At 39.7% G+C, this 26478-nt stretch overlaps 1 protein-coding gene and 1 long non-coding RNA gene across 3 annotated transcripts in view; both read left to right on the forward strand.

Moving 5' to 3' along the window:
- LOC140727142 (uncharacterized) overlaps positions 1-26478 on the forward strand; it is a 960223-nt gene that overhangs the window by 102838 nt on the left and 830907 nt on the right. The gene's annotated exons all lie outside the window — the stretch shown is intronic.
- Positions 1-26478, forward strand: part of cnbd1 (cyclic nucleotide binding domain containing 1) — a 124946-nt gene that overhangs the window by 6273 nt on the left and 92195 nt on the right. For both annotated transcript variants that reach the window (XM_073044407.1, XM_073044398.1), the window contains exons 3-4: positions 1373-1480; positions 14543-14680. In XM_073044407.1, the coding sequence (XP_072900508.1) occupies positions 1373-1480; positions 14543-14680 (246 nt within the window). The remainder of the gene's footprint in view (positions 1-1372; positions 1481-14542; positions 14681-26478) is intronic.

Below are 26478 nucleotides of genomic sequence, written 5' to 3' on the forward strand. Positions count from 1 at the left end.
ACCATCAAACTCACTGGAATTCAAAAGAATAACGGGGGAAATCTTATTGAAACCTTTTGAATATTGAAAGGCTTAGATAGAGTGGATGTGGAGTGAAAGTTTCCTATAGTGGATGATTCTAGGACCAGATTGCTCAGTCTCAGAATAGATGGTTGTTAATTTAGAACAGAGATGAGGAGTAACTTCTTTTGCCGGAGGGTGGTGAAGTAGAATTCATTGCCACGAATAACTGTGGAGATCAAGTCATTGAGTACTGTACATTTAAATTGGAGGTTGGTAGTTTCCTGATTATCTAGGGTGTCAAAGGTTACAGGAAGAAGGCAGGAGAATGGATGTAAGAAGGATAGTAAGTCATCTATGATGGAATGGTGGAACAGACTTGATGGGTTAAATGGCCTAAATCTGCTCCTATATCTGATTATCTTGTGGACATTAATAAATAACTAAAATAAAACAGATTTCACTGGAAATGTGAGAGGAAGTGCATGTCTATTGTGATATAACATCTTTCAGTGAGTAGAGACACAAGGGACCACAGATGTTGTAATCTGAGCAAAACAAAACTGCTGGAGAAACTCAAGTAGAATCTGTGAAGGCAGAGGAATGGTCAATGTTTCAGGTGACAGCCCTGTATCTGAACTAGGAGGTGAGAGGGGAGATAACCTATATAAAGAGGTGAGAGGGTGGGGTGTGGTGGTGAACAGCAAGAGATAGATGGAACCAGGTGAGAAGGGAGATGGGGCTAGGTGGTGGAGAGGATGGAATAGATTTGGGAAGTCGGTGACTGGTGGGTGATAATTAATGGCAGAATGAGAGATGGGGAAAAAACATGGAAAGCAATTCACACAATATGTTTGAGGAACTCAGCAAGTCAGGCAGCATCCATAAAGGGGAATAAACAGTTGATGTTTCGGGCTGCATCAATATTTCCAGCATCTGTGGAATTTGCTATGTTTAAAAACAGATGGAGCCAGGTTTGGGGTACTGCGTTGGAGATAGAATCAGAGGCTGGAATGTGGTAAGTGGAGACACCAGAGGCAGCAGCTGCTATAATCACATAACAATGGTGATTCAGGAAACAAAAACCTTTTTCAGGGATGCTGCTTGACCCAGTGAATTCCTCCAGTAGTTTGCTTTTTGCTGCAGTCTTTCTTGTGTCTATTTTATGTTTTTTTTAAGTCAAAGTTGTTAATTTGTTGTGTTTCACAGCATGGTAGTGTCTTGTTTTCTTTTAATTCCTTTACAATACATCACTGATACTTTATCAAGATTGTTTTACTTGTCTACTGATTTGAAAAATGAAGGCTGTTTTATTTGTTTTTGATAGAATTAATGAAACTTCCAAATAAACCAGTGTTTTATTCATTTTTAGGGATAATTTCAAAAGTACACCTGAAGCCCACAAAGAATTCCTACAGCAATATCGAAATATATTTATTCAACCAAAAGCTGTGTTACCCAAGATTCCTGAATTAGCAAGGTGAGAGATATAAAAATGTAATAAGCAGTGACAAAAAGATGATTTTATCATTAAAAAAAATAGAAGTAATACAGATTAGTACTATCTCCTAATATTACTTAGGGCCTTCAGGCCTCTTTTTCCAATGATTTTAGAACTGCTGAAATGTGAAAATAGTTCAAGATATAATTAAATTTGCAATTTCACTTATGACAATGTAAATCAGATATGACTTGGTAATGTCAGTTATTTGCAGTGTGTTAGAAACTTGCTGATCACTGTCTTCTTACACGTTTTGTCAAAAGTAACATCGTGGCTCAGAGGTATGGGCACATAACAAACTATATTATATTATTGTTATATCCTGATGAAGGGTCTCGGCCCGAAACGTCGACAGTGCTTCTTCCTACAGATGCTGCCTGGCCTGCTGTGTTCCACCAGCATTTTGTGTGTGTTGTTTGAATTTCCAGCATCTGCAGATTTCCTCGTGTTTGTATATTATTCTTATGTTGTCCATTATTGTCTAAAACTTGGACCTGTTAGCATCCATTTTGTTTTGTGCAAATAACACACAAGGTGTTTTGCACTTGAGTGCTCTGTACCTACTGTTCAGATGTAAGTAGAACATATGAACACTTGATGCATGAATTTAAGAGATTGAGGTAAATATCATTAGAATAAGAACCCATTGCACCATCAATAACTCACGCCGAGACTTAGGAAGTGAGATATCGGCTTTTATTGACTGAAGAACAACACTACATCCTGGGAAAATGAGGGAGAGCAGCAGGCCACAGTCGCCTTTATACAGGGGTCTGTGGGAGGAGCCACAGGGGCAGTCAGCAGGGTCTTGGGAGGAGCCACAGGAGCAGTCAGACAGGTATATCTAGTTCACCACATTCACCCCCCCTTTGTTTAAAAAAATTCCCAAGCATATTTACAGGTTAAGTCGATCAGGTGGTCGAATCGTTCGCTGCGATCTACGTAGCTCCGGCTGCAATTGCACAGGAGCCGGAGGTGATGACGGCACAGGTGCCGGAGGTGGTGTGTGCTCCGGAGGCGGAGAGTGGGTTAATTCTGTCCCAACAGGAGGTGTCAGGGATCCCTCGCGTGTGAGCGAGGTCCCTGGAACAGACGCATACGGAGTCTGTGTGGGGCACGGTGCGCGCGGAGTCACCTCGGGTACAGGGTGCATAGTTACCGTGGAGTGCTCGGGGTAGTGGTCTGCTGCTCCGGCGGGCGCCAGGTCGCGGACAGAGACCGTGTCCTCCCGGCCATCAGGCAAGACCACGTAGGCATACTGGGGATTAGCATGCAGGAGGTGAACCTTCTCGACCAGTGGTGAGTACTTATTACTCCTCGCATGTTTACGCAGCAGCACTGGCCCCGGGGACGTCAGCCAAACTGGCAGGGTGGTCCCAGTGACAGACTTCCTGGGAAAAGAGAATAAGCGTTCGTGAGGGGTGGCATTAGTGGACGTACACAACAGGGAGCGGATAGAGTGGAGTGCCTCAGGGAGGACCTCCTGCCATCGGGAGACCGGCAACCCTTGTGACTTAAGGGCTAAAAGTATGGCCTTCCACACTGTGGCATTCTCCCTCTCCACCTGGCCATTCCCCCGGGGATTATAACTCGTGGTGCGACTAGTAGCTATGCCCCTAGCAAGCAGGAACCGGCGCAACTCGTCACTCATAAAGGAGGACCCTCTATCACTGTGGACATAGCAGGGATATCCGAACAGAGTGAAGAGCTGGCGCAGGACTTTTATGACCGACGTGGTAGTAGTGTCGGGGCAGGGAACGGCAAAGGGGAATCGCGAGTACTCGTCAATAATACTGAGAAAGTAGACATTGCGGTCGGTGGAGGGAAGGGGGCCCTTAAAGTCAATACTCAGTCGCTCAAAAGGGCGGGTGGCCTTGACAAGCTGCGCAGTGTCAGGACGGTAGAAGTGCGGTTTGCACTCAGCGCAGATCTGGCAGTCCCTGGTCATCGTCCTGATGTCCTCCAGGGAGTACGGCAGGTTCCGGGCTTTAATGAAATGATAAAACCGGGTGACCCCCGGGTGGCAAAGTTGGGCATGAAGGGCATACAGCTGTTCGAGCTGGACACTAGCACACGGTCCCCGGGATAGGGCATCAGACGGTTCATTGAGCCTGCCAGGCCGGTACAGGATATCGTAAGTATAGGTGGAGAGTTCTATTCTCCATCGCAAAATTTTATCATTTTTGATTTTGCCCCGCTGTTGGCTGCTGAACATGAACGCAACCGAGCGCTGGTCGGTCAGCAAGGTGAACCTTCTGCCGGCGAGATAGTGCCTCCAGTGCCGAATAGCTTCCACTATGGCTTGGGCTTCTTTCTCCACCGTGGAGTGCCGAAGTTCAGAGCCTTGAAGGGTACGAGAAAAAAACGCCACTGGCCTGCCTTCCTGATTGAGGGTAGCAGCCAGCGCGACGTCAGAGGCGTCACTCTCTACTTGGAAGGGAATGGTCTCGTCTACCGCATGCATCGTTGCTTTGGCAATGTCCCCTTTAATGCAGCTGAAGGCCGCGCGGGCCTCGGCAGAGAGGGGAAAGGTGGTAGACTTGACCAGGGGGCGGGCCTTGTCCGCGTAATGGGGGATCCATTGGGCGTAATAGGAAAAAAAACCCAGGCACCGCCGGAGGGCCTTGAGAGTAGTGGGAAGAGGGAGTTCTAACAGGGGGCGCATACGGTCGGGGTCAGGGCCAATGACCCCGTTCTCCACGACATACCCAAGGATAGCGAGTCGTGTGGTTCTGAACACACACTTGTCCTTGTTATAAGTGAGGTTCAAAGCATTGGCCACCTGGAAAAAACGTTGGAGGTTGGCGTCATGGTCCGACCAGTCGCGACCACAGATGGTGATGTTATCTAGATAGGGAAATGTGGCCGTCAGTTTGTACTGGTCCACCATTTTTGTTCATAATCTATACAACTGATAAGATTTTCACTACATGTCTCTACCATTTATGTCTTCACTCATAAATTGTTTTTTTTTTAGCAGTTACCTTTGCATTACAGCTTAACCATTTTTAACACTTTTTGTGAGTCATAGGTAGATATCTGGATATGTGGTTGATTGTTTTCAGAAATCAGACTAGGCCACTGAAGCACCTTCCAATGCCCAACAACTATGTTGCACTCCACAGTGAGTGAAAGCAATGAATTTGATAGTGTAACAATAAAGAATCTCAGTAGTCACACCAATGCATGCTAACTATTAACAGAAAGATCAATATTGTGACCATTAGTTGTATTGGGAATATTCTCCCAGAATACACAAGTGTCCATCACAGAAGATCATATTTCTAAAGATTCTCTTGGAAAATAGTTTCCTATCTATAACTTTCACGGGGCTAGGTCTTCAAAGCCAGGCCTGACAGAAGTAAGAGTACTGCCTCAGCAAGAACGATGTCATATTCAAATACCTTTTTTGCTGTCAGGATCGCAGTCACTTGACTATCAACTTTCCTTCCATAGAGTCATTCAAAGCAGCACGAGCAGACCTATACCATATTTTTCAATTTGCCTTCAACTTTGGGTACTAAGGTTTTTAAATCATATTGGCTTTCCATCAGCTCAGGAAACCATTGACTGCATTTATGTGCTCAATAATGGCAACCTTTTCATGAAGAGAAAATCTTCCAAATCCAGATCATTGGTGTTCATCAGGCATTAGTCCTTATCTCACTAGGCAAAGTTCCTTGTTGTTGAGATACTGTTCTGTTTGGGGCCTCTATCTACTCCAGGCATCTTTTACCTTAATGGAGAGGTTAAAGGATATTAGTAGGCATAATGCATTTTTATTTAAACTTGACCAGTGAGTGTGGATCATGGTGGTGGTACTTGATTAGTGGTGTGATGCAAGGGTGAGTGGGCCTTGAGAGCAAAGGTTTTGAAGTGGTTGTCATTGGGGTTCCTTTATTTTAAAAGAGTGCATATATGGCAAATCATTAAACTTAAACTTCCTGTTACATTTCTCCTTGGTATGAGAATTATTGATGCAGTCAGACAATGTCCTAGTTGGCTCACTCTGCAGTAACCCTACATTGTTTCCTGGCTTCCTTGCAGTAAAAGACATTCCTCCTTGTAATCAGTTGAATTAAAAGTGTGCATGTCAATAGTGCACAATAAATTGAGGAGCTTGTTCCTTCAACCATGTAACTTTACAGTTAATGCTGCTATCTGTGTTTGCTGTTATGTGTGTCTTTAAATTGATTCAATTAAGGGATTGGTGCACAGATTTTTTGCTAGTATTAAGAACATAGGAAATGGGCTGTTTTGCCTGTGAACCTTCTTTGCTATTCAGTGAGATCATGGTTGAATTACTACAACACTATTTTCTTGCACTATCCCAATATTCCTTAGATGTCTAGAAATCTATTGGAATCTGTTTTCAACTAACTCAGTGACTGAGCTCCAACAGCTTTTTGAGTAAATAAATTCTGTAGACTCACTACCTTCTGCATGAAAAAATAACACCTCATCCTAGTCCTGAATGATTTACCCTTTATTCTGAGATTGAACCCTGGTTCTAAATTCTTTTGCATTTTCCTTGCATCCATCTTTAGAATCTTTTAAGTAGTTTTTAAATTTCATTGGGATGGTCTCTCATTTTGCTAGGCTCCAGAGAATATAGTCTAATTATACTCAGTCAATTTTTTCATGGTAAATCTGCCATCCCTGTAACTAGAGTAGTGAATCTTCTCTTTACATTACCATTTTATAGGGAAGGAGACTAAAACTCTACATTATACTTAAGATGCGGCCTCACCAAGGTCCTGCATGTGTGTTGCAGGTCTACTTAATTGGACAGCATTGCAGCATGGGTTCTATTTATTAGCATAATTTGGGTGAAAAACAACTTAGTCCTTTATGTAAAGGCTTTCTTGGCCAAATTCACAATCTTAGTGAGAAAAAACCTGACAGCATTAATGTTGTGCGCAACATTTTAATGCCCAATTTCTAGATATATTTGCTGCTTTCAGCAATAGAAAGTACAGGGCTGATAAGTGTAAAAGACTTTAATATTTCACTTGAAAAATAGTAACGCACTTCCTATCTCACTTATTTTACTGTTTCCAATCTGTTTTGAAACCTCACCTTTAAATATGATATTTCTTACTATGTACGAGGAGTGCCAAAGGTACTAAGAAAGAAGATGCTCCTGCATCTTTGGATTCTATAATGGATTTGCTTCAAAAACACAGAAAAGAATCTTCCGATGAGTTCCAGCAATTTAGATTGGAATTTAAACTAATGGATGCAAAATTGGATTCTATTCAAAAAACCTTAACTGAGCATGGTAAATGAATAGAAGAGAATGAAGAAACTGTCAATTTTGGATGCAAGAATGGATGACCTGCAAAAGCTCTGTGAAAAGCAATCTAAATCCAATGAGTAATTAAGACAGAAGATTATCAATTTAGAAAGCAGAAGAAATAACCTATGAATTCTGGATCTTGAAGAGTTAACGGAAGGTGATCAGCCTACTGAATTCTTTGCAAGCTTTTTGGTACAATTATTTCCTAAAATCTTACTGTCTGCACCTATGATTGATCGAGCTCATAGATCGCCCGTCCCGAGACCACCTCTGGGAGCCAAACCCAGATCAGTTATAATTTGTTTTCATGAATTTCAAACAAAGGAATGTTTAATTTGTGAATCTTGTCGAAGAGGAATGATTGATTACAATGATCAAAGATCAGGATTGTCGAGGATTTTTCACCGGAGGTCATGAATGAGCATGCTAAATTCAAAGAGATTATGTTGGAACTTTTTAACAAAGGTTTAAAACCATCTCTTCGTTATCCTACTCGTCTTGGAATCACTCTGCAAGATGGTTCTAAAGGATGGTTTCGTTCGAGTGGAGAAGCCCGGGATTTTTTAAAGACAATGGTTTGACTGTTTAGTATCTTGCTGTATGAATAATTGCTTCTCTTACTTTTGGCGAACCTTCACAGCTAAACTTCCTTGTGATTTAAATGCTTTACTTAAGGAATAAGATTTTAATGAGTTAATACCGAGTGTAATTATATGTTATGAAATTTGATAAGTTTTTTTTATTATTTCCTACACTTTTCTCAAGGTTTTTTAACAAAATGGCTTAGTTTGGGTATTTTTTGTTCTATTGTTTTGAAACTGTAATAATTGATCCATTTGTGTCCTTGTTATGAGGGCTAAGCTTTTGGCCGTTATTTAGACTAGCTTGGAATACAGTTGACCTTGGAATTAATTAGGAGTCAATCAGCAGGCTGTTTTGGGAGGATGAAGTCATTAGTTGTAGCTGCCAGCCTTCTGACTTTTGGGGGGGGGGGTGTCTTTTTCTTTTTTTATTGATTTTTCTTTATGCATTTCTACAACACTCCAACAAAAAACACCCAAGACCAAAGTAAGAGATTAATACAGTGCAAGATAAACATACAATGATAATATGATTCAAAATAATGATGAAAAAGCACCCAAACTAAAGTCGTGTAAAGTTAGTACCCACCCCCGCAAGAAAAGAAACACTAGACCAACCACAGCAAAATGTAGGAAATGTAAATCAGAACATTCAAACCCCCAAACCTGTACATGAAAATGAGAACAAGAGATAGTAATGCCTACTACCAAGAAAAAAAGCTGAAAGTAAGGGACTTGAAAAAAAAACTTAATCTAAAGAAAAGTTATGAAAATATTCAAGAAAAGGTCCCCACACCTTATGAAACTTTATGTCCGAATTAAGAAGTGAGTAGTGAATTTTTTCAAGGTCTAATCAGGACATAATATCATTAAGCCATTGAACATGCGTGGGTGGGGCAACATCTCTCCACCTAAGAAGAATTAAATGTCTAGCCAGAAGAGTAGCAAAAGATAATGTTCGACGTTTAGTCAAACTCAAATGTATATCTGTCTCATCCAAGGAACCAAAAAGAGCAATCAAAGGGTTAGGTTCTAAGTGGCAATTCAGAATATGGGATAAAGTTAGGAAAACATCTCTCCAAAATTTCTCTAGACTAGGGCAGGTCCAGTACATATGAATAAGAGAAGCCTTGCCACTTTTGCACTTATCACAAACAGGACTAATGTTAGAGTAAAATTGGGACAATTTAGATTTGGACATGTGAGCCCTATGTACAATCTTAAACTGTAAAAGACAGTGGTGAGCACAAAGAGAAGTTGAGTTAACTGACTTGCGAGGGGGGTGTCTTTTTCTGGGAGCTGTTTTGGGATATTAGCCAAATCTGTTGCTTGGTTACCCTATTTCAAGGCTTATTGTTTGGTTTTAATGTTCATTTTACTGGTTATTACTTTAACTTCTCTATTAAATAGTATTAATAATGGGTCATACTATTAACTTGCTTAGTCTTAGTGTGAAAGGATTAAATCACCCTGTGAAGCAGAATAAGATTTTTGCCTATATTAAAAAAACTTAAGGCCCCAATTATTTTTTTTTACAAGAAACACATGTACATATTTGTGACAACTTGCGTCTTTTCAGTAGATGGAAAGGTCTGCATTTTTACTTCTCTTTCCAGGCTAAGTCTAGAGGAATTTCGATTTTTATGAATAATACAGTTCCCTTTGTCCAACATAAAGTAGTGTCTGATACTAATGGGCGTTTTGTTATAGTGTCAGGAAAATTAGATAATAAATTAATGGTGTTTGCTAATCTGTATGCTCCGAATATAGATTATCCAGGATTTTTTGAGCTTTTTTTTTCATTTGTGCCAGATTTGAGTCTTTACCCATTGGTGATGGGCGGAGATTTTAATTGTTGGTTAGATCCAGTTTTAGATGGGTCATCCTTTAAAACAGTGACACTTAATAAATCAGCTTTGTTTATTCAATCTTTTTTAATTAAATGCGGTATTGTTGATATATGGCGTTTCTTACATCCACTAGATAGGGAGTATTCATTTTTTTCCCTCATGTCCATCATGCGTATTCCAGAATTGATTACTTTTTTATTGATAGTCAAATGATTCCTTCAGTTCAATCCTATGAATAGAAAGTAATTGCTGTTTCAGATCATGCTCTGGTGCTTTTATTTTTAAATTTCTCTGGTCTTCCTCAAATAAACAGATCTTGGCGTTTTAATTTAACTTTGTTATCTGAGAATGATTTCTTAAAATTTCCGGGGAGACATTTTTTTTTGAAGAGAATACTTTGGAAGAGACTTCTAGTCTTCCTAGACGGGCCTGCCTTTAAGGTTTTTATTAGAGGTCAAATTATTTCCTATACTGCAAGTGTCAAGAAAAAAGCCAATAAAGAGCGAAGTGAGTTAGCTAATCAGTTAGAACAGTTAGATAAAAAATATGCCTTGGCTCCAGATCCTGCTTTATATAAAAGGCATGTTGAAATCCAAACTAAATATGATCTTCTTTTAACATATCAAATTGAAACTCAACTTTTAAAAGATAGAAGTCAATTTTATATCCATGGAGATGAAACAGGTAAATTATTGGCTAACCAATTAAAAACCTTTATAGCTAAATGGCAAATTAAAGAAATTTGTAAAGCCAATGGTGATAGGACAACTGACCATTTAGAAATAAACCATATTGTTAAAGAATTTTATTCTAAACTTTATAGTTCTGACCCTCCCAATGATAACACTGTAATGAATAATTTTTTAGATCATTTAAACATTCCTACACTTTCTGTTGATAACTGAAAACTGTTGGATCAACCTATTTTGCATGAGGAAATTGCCGAGGCTGTACGTTCCTTGCACTTGGGGAAGGCTTTGGGTCTTGATGGATTTTCTGCATAATTTTATAAGGCTTTTTCCTCACTGCTTATATCTCATTTATGTGCAGTTTTTTCGGACTCCTTTAAGTTGGATAGGTTGCCACAATCTTTTTCTGAAGCTTCTACTTCGCTTATTCTTAAAAAGAATAAGAACCCAACTGAATGCTCTTCATACAGACCAATTTCTTTACTTAATGTTGATACTAAACTCCTATCTAAGTTCTGGCCTGTAGAACTGAAAATATTTTACCATCTATCATTTCTGATAATCAGATGGGATTTATTAAAAATTGATATTCCCATGTTAATATTCATCATTTATTAAACATTATTTATTCCCCTTCTAAGGAGGTATTGGAATGTGTCATTTCTTTGGACACTGAGAAGGCTTTTGATCGGGTTGAATGGAATTATTTATTTAAAACTTTAGAAAAATTTAATTTTGAGCCTGATTTTATTCAGTGGATTTAATTACTGTATCTATCTACTTCTGCCAGGGTCCTTGATAATTTTCAGTATTCCAAACCTTTTAAACTTCAATGTAGAACTAGACAAGGTTGTCCCCTGAGCCCTTTGCTCTTTGATTTGGCCTTAGAACCCTTAGCCATTGCTTTTCGAGAATCTAATGATATTACTGGTATTCTAAGGAGAGGGACTGTTCATAAAGTTTTGCTCTATGCTGATGACCTATTGCTTTTTATTTCTAATGTCGAGACTTCACTACCTCCTGTGCTTTCTCTACTTTCTTGTTTTAGCCAGTTTTCAGGATACAAATTGAATTTACATAAGAGTGAACTTTTTCATTTGAATAATTTGTCATCAATTAATACTAACCTTTTAAAATTGTAAAAAATCAATTTACCTACTTGGGTGTAACAATTACCAAGAATTATAAACACCTATTTAATGAAAATTTTCTTACCTTACTGAATTTTGTAAAAAGGACACTATCAAACTGGTAGCCTTTTTTATTAACCTTGATTGGCCGAATCAACTCTATTAAAATGAACATTTTACCTAAATTTACATACCTTTTTCAGGTAAAACCTGTTTTTACTCCTAAACCTTTTTTTGATTCTCTCGATTCTATTATATCTTATATATGGAAAAATAAACATTCTATGCTGCCTGGCCTGCTGTGTTCCACCAGCATTTTGTGTGTGTTGTTTGAATTTCCAGCATCTGCAGATTTCCTCGTGTTCGCTCGACTAAATAAAGTTCATCTTCAAAAATCTAAGAAGAATGGAGGTTTAGCTTTACCAAATTTTATGTTTTATTATTGGGCAGTCAATATACGAAATCTTACGCTTTGGACATATTATATTAACCGTGAGGACTGTCCCATATGGGTTTCTTTAGAAGCTAACTCTTAATTTTCTATTATTTCTCTTCTCAGATCCTCAATCCCTTTATCTTTCAGTAAACTAACTGAAAATTTGGTAGTTAAACGTACTTCGAGGATCTGGGTACAATTTAAGAAATTTGGTCTATTGAGATTTTCTTTGTCTAGTCCCATTTGTTTTAACTATTTTTTTTTAAACCTTCCATGACTGATTCAGTTTTTAAAGAATGTGATAGATTGGGTATTAAATGCTTCCAGGATTTGTTTGTTGGAGGAAGTCTTCTTTCATTTGAGAAAATGACAGCTAAATATAGTTTATCCAAAACTTTTTTTCGTTATTTAGAAATTAGAGACTTTCTGCGTTCTCAACTATATACATTTCCTATAAGTTCTGATAAGGACATTAGATGTAATATTTAATTTGAAACCTTTTTATAATGGTTCAATATCCAATATGTATGGTATGTTGCTAGGAATGAGAAATGTTCCTATAGACAAAATTAAAATCTTTGGGAACAAGATTTACAGACTTTAATTTCTGACGAAACTTGGAATGAAATTTTTAAATTGGTTAACACTTCATTGTTATGTGCCCGTCATTCCCTTTTACAATTTAAAGTGGTTCATTGTGCTCACATGTCTAAAGATAAGCTCTTTTAATCTTTTTATTAGTATTAAAAATATTATGAACAAAATACAATTAAAATATTAATAATGGATTACAAACATATAAACTCCCATTACACATGAAGGAATACATAAACAATGAATACAGTATAAGTAAGCTTTCCCAAAACATAAACCATATAGTATATATATGAACAAGGTAAGTCTAGATATTCCATAATATATAATATAAAAAAAGAGAAAAAAATAAATCTATATATGAAAATCTATATATAACTAATCTACTAATCTAATATCTAAGAAAAAAAACAAAAAAGGAAGAAAAAACTAAAAAAAAACTTAAAAAAAAGAGAAGAAAAAAAAAGGGCTGTTCATAGTATCTCACAAGCATACATAAACATCAATGTCGTCAACTCCGATCCTCTCAACATACGTACGATTAAGGCTGAAAAAACCAATAAGCCTGGCACAGGGCCATTACATCATATGAAAATATTGAATAAATAGTCTCCATATCTTTTCAAATTTAATAGAAGTATCAAATACAGCACTTCTAATTTTTTCTAAATTTAGACATAACATAGTTTGAGAAAGCCAATGAAATACCGTGGGAGGATTAATTACCTTCCATTCAACAAAATAGATCTTCTAGCCATCAAAGTGAGAAAAGCAATCATTCGACAGGCGGAAGGAGATAAGTGAAGTGAGCCCATCATCGGTAAACCAAAAATTGCGGTAATAGGATGGGGTTGTAAATCAATGTTCAGTACCGCCGAAATAATATCAAAAATATCTTTCCAATATTTTTCCAAAATCGGACATGACCAAAACATATGAGTTAAAGACGCGATTTCTGATTGACATCTGTCACAAATAGGGTTTATATGAGAATAAAAATGAGCTAATTTATCCTTGGACATATGGGCCCTATGCACAACCTTAAATTGTATTAATGAATGTTTGGCACATATAGATGATGTATTAACTAATTGAAGAATTCTATCCCAATTCTCAATAGAAATAATAAGATTAAGCTCTCTTTCCCAATCATTTTTGGTCTTATCAAAGGGCACTGAACGTATCTTCATAATTATATTATAAAGTTTTGATATAAGCCCTTTTTGAAAAGGGTTTAATTCAAACAAACTCTCCAAAATATCTGAAGACACAAAATTTGGGAATGAAGGAAGTACCGTACTTAAAAAATGCCTAACCTGTAAGTATCTAAAAAAATGAAATCTAGGCAAATTATATTTATTTGCTAATTGCTCAAAAGACATAAAACAGTTGTCCAAAAATAAGTCAGAAAATCTTAATAATCCCTTAGTTTTCCAAGCCAAAAAAGCTTGATCTATAATTGAGGGGTGGAAAAAACAATTAGATACAATAGGACTATTTAACACGAATTGCGTCTAAAGATAAGCTATCTCATTTTTATTCAGATATATCCCCTTTCTGTGATAGATGTAATAATGGAGAAGCTTCATTAATTCACATGTTTTGGATATTTCCAAGCCTTGAAAGATACTGGAAGGAAGTATTCCAAACTTTCTTGGTACTTTTCATGGTAAATTTTAAGCCTAACCCTTTGACCACATTATTTGGTATTGTTGGAGGAAGAGACTCTACTTTGGAGACACCTGATTTGCATATTTTGGCTTTTACTTCTCTTATAGCTAGGAGGGCGGTGATGCTTAAATGGAAGGATGCTGTTCCACCTACTCATGCTCAATGGTTACAGGATGTTATGTCATGCTTAAATTTAGAGAAGATCCGCTGTTCAGTTTTTGAATCTAGCCAAGACTTTTATACATTGTGGGGACCAGTTTTGAGTTATTTTCAAAACCTTTGATTTGTTGTAAGAGTGCAGATTGTGGCTAATAATATATTTTATTATATGATAAGGGCTTTTTCCCCCTTTTTTTTCTTTTCCTAACAGCTCTGACTTTGGTAGTGGGTTTAGATTTTTTTCTGTATAATAAAATTATTATATTTCAATATCATAATTTATTTTTTATGAATACAGGGTTTTGTGATTGCAACTATATATTTAATACAATGTATTTGGTACTATTTTATTTTTTCTTTTGACTCATAATATACATCTTATTGTACTCTGTATTCCTTTATGGAGAAACTAATAAAATATTGAAAGAGAAAAATAGTGCCTCTGACCATACAGTGATTCCTCAGTACTTCACTGAACTGACTCTAGATTTGCATTGGTCTTGAGATGTCTAATGCAGTTTTGATGTACTGTGATTTTTGTCACCTACAAAAATGTATCTACAAAGTAAACAGATTTAACCTCTGGCAACATTTCAAATGCAAAGATTTATTTTGCCTTTTATTTTAAACAGCACATTGAGCAAAAGATCAAATAGAAATGTATCAGCAAAAGATGATGATCATCTGAAAAAACTACAGTCTAAGCAGGATGGGGTGCCACATCATTTCCAAGAACAAATTAAGATCCTAACTGGAATACTTAGTAAGCTGTAAGTATTATTAGGAAAACAAACAAGTTAAGAGTTTTTCTGATTTTAAGGAAACCAGTACAACAAGCCATTATTTTATGAAATTGTTTCTGTGTCCCATGTGAAGAATTAAGTTTTAAAGCATACAAAAGTAACTCTATTATTCCCTATTTAATATTTCATTCCATAGAAAATACATGCAGATCAAACAATAATGTAGTGAAAATGCAACTTGATTGACTTATTTGTAGATCAGTGTCACTCTGTTTCACATAAAGGCTATCTTGCATATCAGCATCTTGTTATTTTAAAGAAATTATTATACTTGCACATTAGTTTGCCAATAAGCTTGCACAGAAAGTTCAGTGCAGCATTAAATGATACAAGTACACTTGTAACAAAATAATTGTTAATGATTGTCAGTCATTATTACAGACCATTTTATACTGTTAATACATAATCTATTTGTGTCCTGGGGTATCTCTTTTAATTTGGTTAAAATGGGACGAAATGTGATGCTACTTCTATGCAGAACAATTTCATATGTGTTCTAGGTCTGTCATGATTATAGACATTGTGTAAACACGTTCACTAACTTTAGGGCTTACATTATTGTGCTATCAAATCGGTATTTCCAGGATGTTAAAAATGAAAAAGACAGCATTGTCTTGCAACCTGATGCTTAACAGTAATGTGACAATCTACAAGAAATACTGTAACTGAGAGTAGGATTATAAAATTTGAGGTTCCGAAGCACTGATCTTGTAAATTGTCATTTTTATTGTACACCATCACAATGACCAGAATTGCTTCTCTAGAACAGTTGTGACTTGTTTTCTATCTTTTATCTCCTTTTATCTGCCTGTCCTTCCTTACAGTCTTACTATACACTGCATCTACTTGTATACCAACTGCTCCCTCCCCAGCCCTGTCACTCTGGAAATAGAAACTATAGGAACTGGCAGATGGTATACAGTCATTGCAATGTATAGTGAGAATGTGAGGACAAACAGGCAGATGATAGGGCAAAATTGCAATCAGTGGGAATAGTTGAAGAGTAACATGGGAGAAATATCAAAAGTGGCAATGTATACAGAACTAAGGATGTTATATTTGAAGGTATCTAGTATATAGAATAAGGTCGCTGATCTTGTAGTGCAGTTAGAGATTGGCAAATATGACGTGGACTTCACTGAATCGTGGCTGAAAGAAGATCATAGTTAGGAGCTTAACATCTAAGGATACACATTGCATCGAAAGGACAGGCAGATGAGGTAGGGTGAAATCAAATCCTTAGAAAGAGTTGACATAGGATTGAAAGATGTAGAATTCCTGTGGGTACAATTAAGAAACTGTAAGGGTAAGACCCTGATGGGAGTTATATACAGACTTCTGTACAGTAGCCAGGATGTGCAGTACTAATTAAAATGGGAGATAGAAATGGTATATAAAAAGGGTAGTGTTATAATAATCATGGAGGATTTCAATCCTCTTGTTCCACCTGGTACCTGAGTGTGACCGGTTGCCCTCGTGCCCTTGCTTACTGCTCCCAGAGGGAGAGGGAGGTATCCGTGTCCAATCAATCTCTCTCCCTCTTGTTTGATGCTACTGGAAGATAGTGGTGGAGTCTTGATTCAAGGTAAGGTTTGATCCGAGAGTCGATTGTGCTTTAGGTTTTCTATGTTTCTATGTCTCTCTTTTTGACTGCTGACCAAATGGTACTGATGCCCGGATATAAGTTCAAGATATGAGTTGGGGATTGTTGTCCGTCTTCACCTCAGACTTGGCTTCATAGAGGTAGTCACTCAACTTATCCACCACAGCCCATTTCAATACCAGGAATTCCAACTTGTGCGTGGGATAGTTTTCCTCAGAGGGTGACAGACTCTGGCTGACAAACGCAACAGGCCACAACCCTATCTCCCAAACCTGATACAGGACAGCTCCCTAAGCCCTCTCTGCTAGCATCTGTATGCAATATACATGGCAATCGGGGGTTTGCAAAAGCCAGTACAGACACTTGTGTGAGCAGGACCTTGAGCAGCTGAAAGGCCTCTTCACAATTCACATCCCATCTTGCTCCGAAGGGCTAAGATAATCTTTACCCACTTCTCCTTTTGTCCTTCTCTCTTTCTTCCCCAAGGGAGGATAACCGTACAGGAGCTGATTTAAAGGGTGACTCACTTTAGCATAGTCCTTCATGAACCTCCAATAGTACCCACAGTACCCAAAGAACGATCGCTTAGGTCTCCGAGGGGTTTCCTGTCGTTCACACTCCTTCCTGAAGTGTCCCTCTTCACTACAGTTATAATAGGTAATACTGGCCACCCCCCCTTCTCGTGGGACTCAGGCCACTAGCAGCCCTCTGCATAGTCGGTCCCCTTGGGGGTCTGCCTCCCTATCAGCTCTATTGTATGGGGGTGGGGGTCCACACCTGTTGATGACAACTGGGACATCTCAGTCCGAAACTCTGCCACGAGCTCCTTCGCTACTCCCCGGGGTGGGGTTATCAATGGTCACCCCAGCCAAGGGGACCACTATGAGGACTGGACCCTGCAGAGGGAGCACCCCCTCCCCCACTGCACCTCCAGCACATTCTCCTTTTCTTGTACTTATCAGCTCAATAAACGGGGGGGGGGGCGCATCTTATGAGATCAGGTCCTGGGACTGGGCACATTTCATTATTTGTTCCATTCTTCAGATAGATAGATAGATAGATACTTTATTCATCCCCATGGGGAAATTCAACTTTTTTTCCAATGTCCCATACACTTGTTGTAGCAAAACTAATTACATACAATACTTAACTCAGTAAAAAAAATATGATATGCATCTAAATCACCATCTCAAAAAGCATTAATAATAGCTTTTAAAAAGTTCTTAAGTCACTGATCCACCTCAGCCGTCTGAATGGCCCCTCTATGCTGCAGCCTCTCTAGCTGAAAAATGTAGCCAGAAAGCTTCTCCCCCTTCTCCTGACGCATGTTCTGAAACCCCGTCATAAACTCCATTGGGCTTGCCATCGCACTAAACACCTTTTCTAGACAGACAGTCAGACGTACTTTATTGATCCCAAGGGAAATTGGGTTTCATTACAGCCGCACCAACCCAGAATAGTGAAGAAATATAGCAATATAAAACCATAAATAATTAAATAAAAAATAAGTTAATCATGCCAAGTGGAAATAAGTCCAGGACCAGCCTATTGGCTCAGGGTGTCTGACACTCCGAGGGAGGAGTTGTGAAGTTTGATGGCTACAGGTAGGAATGACTTCCTATGACTCTCAGTATTACATCTTGGTGAAATGAGTCTCTGGCTGAATGTACTCCTGTGCCTAACCAGTACATTATGGAGTGGATGGGAGTCATTGTCCAAGATGGCATGCAATTTGGACAGCATCCTCCTTTCAGATACCACCATCAGAGAGTCCAGTTCCACACCCACAACACCACTGGCTTTATGAATGAGTTTGTTGATTCTGTTGGTGTCTGCTACCCTCAGCCTGCTGCCCCAGCACACAACAGCAAACATGATAGCACTGGCCACCACAGCCTCGTAGAACATCCTCAGCATCGTCCAGCAGATGTTAAAGGATCTCAGTCTCCTCAGGAAAGACTGATCCTTTTTGTACACAGCGTCAGTGTTCTTTGACCAGTCCAGTTTATTGTTCATTTGCATCCCCAGATATTTGTAATCCTCCACTATGTCCACACTGACCCCTTGGATGGAAACAGGGGTCACCGGTGCCTTAGCCCTCCTCGGGTCCACCACCAGCTCCTTAGTCTTTTTCACATCAAGCTGCAGATGATTCTGCTCGCACCATGTGACAGTTTCCCACTGTAGCCCTGTACTCAGCCTCATCTCCCTTGCTGATGCATCCAACTATGGCAGAGTCATCAGAAAACTTCTGAAGATGGCAAGACTCTGTGTTGTAGTTGAAGTCTGAGGTGTAGATAGTGAAGAGAAAGGGAGACAGGACAATCCCCTGTGGAGCCCCAGTGCTGCTGACCACTCTGTCTGACTTTCAGTGTTGCAAGCACACGTACTGTGGTCTGCCAGTCAGGTAATTAATAATCCATGACACCAGGGAAGCATCCACCTGCATCACTGTCAGCTTCTCACCCAGCAGAGCAGGGCGGATGGTGTTGAGCACACTGGAGAAGTAAAAAAACATGACCCTCACAGTGCTCGCCGGCTTGTCCAGGTGGGTGTAGACACGGTTCAGCAAGTAGACGATGGCATCCTCAACTCCTAGTCGGGGCTGGTAGGTGAACTGGACGGGGTCTAAGTGTGGCCTAACCATAGGCTGGAGCTGCTCTAGAACAAGTCTCTGCAGTGTCTTCATGATGTGGGAGGTCAATGCCACCGGTCTGTAGTCATTGGAGCCAGGCGTCTTCGGTACAGGAACGAGGCAGGACGTCTTCCACAGCGCAGGAACCCTCTGGAGACTCAGGCTCAGATTGAAGACATGGTGAAGTACTCCACATAGCTGGGAGGCACAGGCTGACACCATCTGGGCCTGCAGCCTTTCTTGGATGGAGACGTTTCAGCTGTCTTCTCACCTGTTCAGCTGTGAAGCCCACCGTGGTGGTTTCAGGTGAGGGAGGGGTGTAGTCACGAGAGCAGGCTGCAGGGTGGGGGGCTGTGAGGAGGGGTAGGAGGGGAGAGTGGAGTATGTGTTGGTTGGTTACCGACAACAGATGAATCATGTGGGGGATGGGCAGGGGCCACAGTGTCAAATCTATTGAAGAACAGGTTAAGTTCATTGGCCCTGTCCACACTGCCTTCAGCTCCTCTGTTGCTGGTTTGCCAGAACCCAGTGATGGTCCTCATCCCACACCAGACCTCTCTCATGTTGTTCTGCTGGAGTTTCCACTCAAGCTTCCTCCTATACCTGTCTTTAGCCTCCTTTAGCCTCCCTAGTGCTTGTGTGTCGGCCGCAGTGGTGGCAAAGGGGTTCTGTGTCTTTATGGATCTCACTACATCACTCTCAAACTCTCAACTAATCTTTTTTACGTCACCAGAGCACTGTCACTCATCTAACAACTGAGAGGTCTGCTCTGCCCAAGTCTCATATTCCTCTTCCCCTTTAGGGACGGAGTTCATTCCTGAGAACAGGCTGAGCCTATGATAGCTGGGACTTTGAACCTGGGCATTTGGCCATTTACTCGCCAGGGAGGTAAGGGCCGCTACCAACTTAGAATGCTCAGCCCTTGCTGGGGGACTCATTAGATCTACATCAGACCACTCCTTCTCCTCGCTCCGCAGAAACAAGAGCAACTTGTCTTTAAAGTCTCTGCCCCCAGCTAGGGGAAACTCTGCTTCTGCTCTCCTCCTCCCAGGAAGTATGGACAGCCCACGGCTTCAATAGTACCAGGCAGTTGTTCTGCCATTATGTCAGTGCTAGTCTGAACTAGAATAAAGTCTTTGCCTGCCATATTATCAAACCTTTGTACCATCCCTGCAGCATCCATAAACACATATGGTAATAATTTTACCGAACAATAGTTCAACACAGACGTAAACACACAACTCCCTGGATTAACTTTCAGGGCAATCACAGAGCATCCAACAAAATCAATTCTGGATGAGTCCCCACAATGAAAACGCTGGTTTCCTCGGCGTATCAGTCAAGAGAAGACAATCTCCAGCCCCGCCAAACGTGGAAGATTGAGGCATGTCTCATCCCAAAACCCCCTGTTTGTGTGGATGCTGTATAATTCATTATCCTGTTACAAATGAGTGCCATTAAAACAACAGACGGTACACTGCATACAATTAAGCTTTATAATTATATCAGCTTTATAATTAATTTGACTAAAGGGTTAGTAAAGAAAGAACAAAAAAAAAGGGGCCATTTTAATGAAACCGTCTAATGTGCACAAATTAGAGCTTACAGTTTCCCTGTCACCGATCCTTCATCAATCACCCCGGGCTTTGTCGAATCATGGCTCCGCTACGGGTCCTCTCTCCGGTGTCTCTGTCTTCATCTCTTCACAACCAAAGCCCCAAGTCCAACCCTAGTGTCCCTCACCAGAGAAACCTCCCCTTAATCTGACCATCCTAACTGGATGGCACACAATTCTCCTAACTCTTATCTTCAACAGTAACCCCAACATAAGTGGAAAACAAGCAGCTCGCACAGAAAAGCACAAAATGAAAAACAGAACAGCATAATAGTAAAAAAATGAACCAGAGCATTACATTAGCATAGATAGAAGATTGGCTGACTGGCAGGAGGCAAGGGGTAGGAGTAGAGGGCCTTTTCTGGCTATCTTCTGCTGAATAGTGGTGTTCCCAAGGGGTTGATTTAAAAAAAAAAAATTGTTTAGCGATACGGTGTGGACTAGGCCTTTCTGGGCCTTTGAGGTAATGCCACCTCAGCAATCTCCGATAAATCCAATTAACCCTAATCTAATCAGGGGCCAGTTTGCAATGAGCAATTAAGCTATCTAGTATATCTTTGGACTGTGGGAGAAAATTGGAGCACCCAGGGAAAACCTATACAATCCATGGGGAAGGATGTACAGAGGCTCCTTGGGGCTGGTTCTTTTCATGTTCTGTATCAAAGGTATGGATGACAGAATTGATGACTTTGTGAACAAGTTTGTGATGATATGAAGATAGGTGAGGAAATGTTGAGAAAGCAGGGAATCTACAGAAGGACTTAGGCAGATGAGGACAATAGGCAAATAAGTTGTATGTGGATCATAGTGGAGGAAGTGTATGGTCATGCACTTTGGTGGAATGAATAATGATGTAGACTGTTTTCCAAATGGAGAGAAAATTCAAAAAGCAGAGGTGCAAAGGGACTTGGAAGTTATAGTGCAGGATTTTCCTGAGAAGTTAATTTGCAGGTTGAGTCTGGTAAGGCAGGCAAATGCAATGTTAGCATTCATTTCAAGAGGACTAGAATGTAAAAGCTTAAGCTTATGTAATGCTTAAGCTTTATAAGTCATTGGTCAGACCGAATTTGGAGTATTGTGAGCAGTATTGGGCCTCTTATCTAAGAAAAGGTGTGTTGGCAATTGGAGAGGGTTCAGAGAGGATTGCAGGAATAATTTTGTGAATGCAACAGTTAATGTATAATGAGGTGTTTGATGGCTCTGGATCTCTACACACTGGACTTCAGTTTAATTATGATTGAGTTCAACTTGAAATTTGATAGGAAGGAAATAAAGTCTGATGTAGCAGTGTTTCAGTGGAGTAAGGGAAATTACAGTGATATGAGAGAGGAGTTGGCAAAAGTAAATTGGAAGGAGCAGCTGGCAGGGATGTCAGCAGAGCAGCAATGGTGTGTATTTCTGGGAAAAGTGAGGAAGGTGCAGGGCATATGTATTCCAAAAATGAAGAAATACTCAAATGGTAGAATAGTACAACCATGGCTGACAAGGGAAGTCAATGCTATTGTAAAAGCAAAAGAAAGGGCATACAACAAAGCAAAAATTAGTGGGAAGATAGAGGATTGGGAAGTTTTAAAAAATTTACAGACAATAAATAAAAAAACTGATTTGAAGGGAAGAAATGAAATTTGAAAGCAAGCTAGCAAATAATATAGAAGTGGATAGTAAAAGTTTTTCAAGTATGTTAAAAATAAAAGAAATGAGAGTGGATATAGGACTGCTAGAAAATGAGGCAGGAGAAATAACGGGATACAAGGAGATGGCTGATGAGCTAAATGAGTATTTTGTATCAGTTTTAACTGTGGAAGACACCAGCAGTGTGCCTGGTGTTGTAGTGTGTGAAGGAAGAGAAGTGGGTGCAGTTACTATTACAAGAGAGAAGGTGCTCAAAGAGCTGAAAGACCTAAAGGTACATGTGTCACATGGACCAGAGGAATAGCACCCTATGGTTCTGAAAGAGGTAGCGTTAGAGATTGTGTTGGCATTAGTAATGAATTTCAAAAATTATTGGACTCTGGCATAGTGCCAGAGATTGGAAAATTGCAAATGTTACTCCACTCTTTAAGAATGGAGGAAGGCAGCAGAAAGGAAATGTTAGACCAGTTAGCCTGACCTCAGTGATTGGGAAGATGTTAGTCAATTGTTAAGGATGAGGTGATGGAGTACTTGGTGACACAGGACAAGATAGTACAAAGTCAGCATAGTTTCCTTCAGGGAAAACCCTGCATGACGACCCTGTTAGAATTCTTTGAGATGATTACAAGTAGGATAAATAAAGGGTATCTAGTGGATGTTGAATATTTGGACTTTAAGAAGGTCTGCCACACATGAGGCTGTTTATCAAGTTAAGAGCCCATGGTTTGACAGGAAAGTTACTAACATGGTTAGAGCATTGGCTGATTGGTAGGAGGCAGCGAGTGGGAATAAAAGGATCTTTTTTCTGGTTGGTTGCCAGTGACTAGCGGTGTTCCGCAGGGGTCGATGTTGGGACAACTTCTTATGCTGTATATAAATGATTTAGATGATGGAATAAATGGCTTTGTTTCCAAGTTTGCAGATGATACAAAGATTGGTGGAAGAGCAGGTAGTGTTAAGGAAACAGGTAAGATGCAGAATGACTTAGATTAGGAGAATGGGCAAGAAAGTGGCAAATGAAATGCAATGTTGGAAAATGCATGGTCATGCACTTTGGTATTAGAAATAAATGTGTGGACTATTTTCTAAATGGGGAGAAAATCCAAAAATCTGAGATGCAAAGGGACTTTAGGAGTCCTTGTGCAGAACGCCCTAAAGGTTAACTTGCAGGTTGAGTTGGTGGCGAGAAAGGCAAATGCCATGTTAACATTCATTTCAAGAGGTCTAGAATACAAGAGCAAGGATGTGATGCTGAGGCTTTATAAGGTACTGGTGAGGCCTCACCTTGGGTATTGTGAACAGTTTTGGACCCCTCATCTTAGAAAAGACATGCTGGCATTGGAGAGGGTCCAGAGGAGGTTAACAAGGATGATTCCAGGAATGAAAGGGTTATCATACGAGGAATGTTTGATGGGTCTGTACTCGCTGGAATTCATAACGATCAAGAGGGATCTCATTCAAACCTTTTGAATGTGGGAAGGCCTAGACAGAGTAGATGTGGAAAGGATGTTTCCCCTGGTGAGAGAGTCGAGGACAAAAGGGCACATGCTCAGGATAGAGGGGTGCCCTTTCAAAGCAGAGATGTGGAGAAATTTCTTCAGCCAAATGGTGGTGAATTTGTGGAATTTGTTGCCACATGCAGCTGTGGCAGCCAGGTCACGGGTCTATTTAAGGCAGACATTGCTGGTGGAATGCAGCAGGCCAGGCAGCATCTGTAGATGATATATGCTGCCTGGCCTGCTGCTTTCCACCAGCATTTTGTGTGTGTTGCTTGAATTTCCAGCATCTGCAAATTTCCTCATGTTTACTTAAGGCAGAGATTGATAGGTTCTTGATTGGACATGGCATCAATGGTTATGGGGAGAAGGCTGGGAACTGGGGTTGGGGAAGGGGGGAAAGTTCAACCATGATTGAATGGCGGAACAGACTAGATGGGCCAGATGGCGTAATTCTGCTCCTATGTCTTATGGTCTTAATTGAGAAGAATGAGGGAGTATCTCATTGAAACCTATCAAATGGTGAAAGGCCTAGATAGAATGGATGTGGAGAGGGTGTTTCCTGTAGTGAAGGAGTCTAGGACCAGAAGGCACAGCCTCTGAATAGAGGGATGTCCATTTAGAATGGAGGTGAGGAGTAATTTTTTTAGCCAGAGGGTAGTGAATCTGTAGAATTTATTGCCACAGACTGCTGTGGAGGCCAAGTCATTGACTATACTTAAAGCAGAGGATGTTAGGTTCTTGATTAGTAAGGGGTTAAATGTTATAGGGAGAAGGCAGGGAAATGGGGTTGAGAACTATAATAAATCAGCCATATTGGAATAGTGGAGCAAACTTGATGGGCTGAATGGCTTAATTCTGCTTCTTTGTCTTATGATATTTAATTTTCTCTTGTTCTGATACATGCACCTTTTGATAATTGTGTGCATTATTTAAATGAATTTTGGGAATGATTGATTTACTAGTGCTGACTGTAGGTGGAATAAATGATGGTTAGTGCTTCAGGCCCTATTCTGAGGTTGTACAATTAACTGCGTCTTTTCCTTTGGGATATTATAAATGGTAGAATAAATGTAAGAATTTTAACTGAAGTGCACTGTCCAATATTCCACAGTAACAAATGTGTATGTGATATACTTAACACCGGCAAACATCTCAGTGTCTGATTGAAAAGAAGATTAACAACTTTAACGCTAATCTTCAACATTAGGAGGTCATTAGACTCAGTTTGGCAAAATGGTACTGTGATCCATATGCCAATATAACCTATTGTTATTGACTAAAATTAAAGAGAGCCTCTCCAAGTCAGATTTTGAATTTTAACTTTTGTACAACCCTTTTTTAAAATTTGGGAACAAAGAAAGAAGTTGTGCAGAACTGTTGGAAGCTGCATAATGATAATTTGATTCTTACTCATTTTAAATCCAATTTGAGAGTTTATTTGTATTTATTTACCAAGTTAATTTTATGGTGAATTTCCCTTATGTGATCATCTTTTCAAATGCTCATGCAGAACATTTACTATTTTAAATATTCAGTAAGTCTGTCCAGCTTCAGTGTAGGCATGAATGTGACACTTGGAAATTGCTGATCGCTGAATGCTTGTTTGTGGCTTGCATAACAATAAGAAATCAATAGTGCTTTGCAAATTAACTTATTTGCAGTATAACACAGGCTAGTTTTACCTTGGTAAATTTTCAGATACTATTTGTGTATTATTTCATGTGTTTCTGTATCCTTTGGATGCCGGACGTGTCATTTTTCTTAGCATTTACCTCTTGTCCAAATCAAATATGTTTCTGAGGCGACCCACTTCCCAGCACACTCGAACTGGCTCACAAAGTGGCGCACGCCGGCATTGAGGCTGGTCCCAAAGAAGGCGCCAAGCCTGCTTCACCAGCAAGGGGAAAAGCCCGCGCGCGGGACGGGACTGTGAATACGCGCCTCCTACAGCATTCCCGCCCGGGGAGGGCGGGATCAGGAAGGCTTTAAAGCGAGGCCGCGAAGTTTGAATAAATCTCTTTTTGCAACTGCAGCTTACCGACCCCGTGTCGTTATTTCAGTGCTGCGTGTAGCACACAGCTACATTTCCTTCTTTTTCACTTTCTAATGGCACCTCCAAACATTTAATTGAAAGTATACCATATGCGCTTCAGTTTTGATTGCTCACTCTGCAGCAATTCATTTGTCCGTTAAGCATTATGAAATTGATTGTTAGGTTTGGGACATAGACTATATGACAGTGTTGTGTTTAATTAAAAGTTTTTTAGACTTGTCCAATTCATATAATTGTGCTAGTACCAGCAATTGTATAATGGGCACATGTTGTGAGGTTTTTACATTTTGTTTGGACCAGCTTTTGGAATGATAAGGTTAGTACTATATAATGAAATCATGATTAACTGTCAAACTTATTGAAATATAAAAAAATAAAGTTGCTGAAAATCTGAAACAAAATGCAGAAAATGCTGAAACTATTCAGCAAGTCAAATGTTGACTCTCATTCTTGCCTCTTGCTGGTTGACACGCTGAGTCTTTTTGACATTTTCTGTTATTGTAAACTTGTGTTTTGCTTAATAATGAACTCTTCAGAACTCAATAGAAGGATGGTTATTGACAATGCTAATTACATGCACAATACATAATTTAGTTACATTGTAGAATATTCTTGTAATTGTATCAAATCAGTTACTTGCAAAGATGACAGCATCAGTATGCATCATATTAGGGATCACTTTTATATAGGAAGCAGTGATATACAGGTACTGGATCAGTGATCCAAAG

The sequence above is a fragment of the Hemitrygon akajei genome, chromosome 1 (assembly GCF_048418815.1).
Source record: "Hemitrygon akajei chromosome 1, sHemAka1.3, whole genome shotgun sequence".
Taxonomy (NCBI): domain Eukaryota; kingdom Metazoa; phylum Chordata; class Chondrichthyes; order Myliobatiformes; family Dasyatidae; genus Hemitrygon; species Hemitrygon akajei.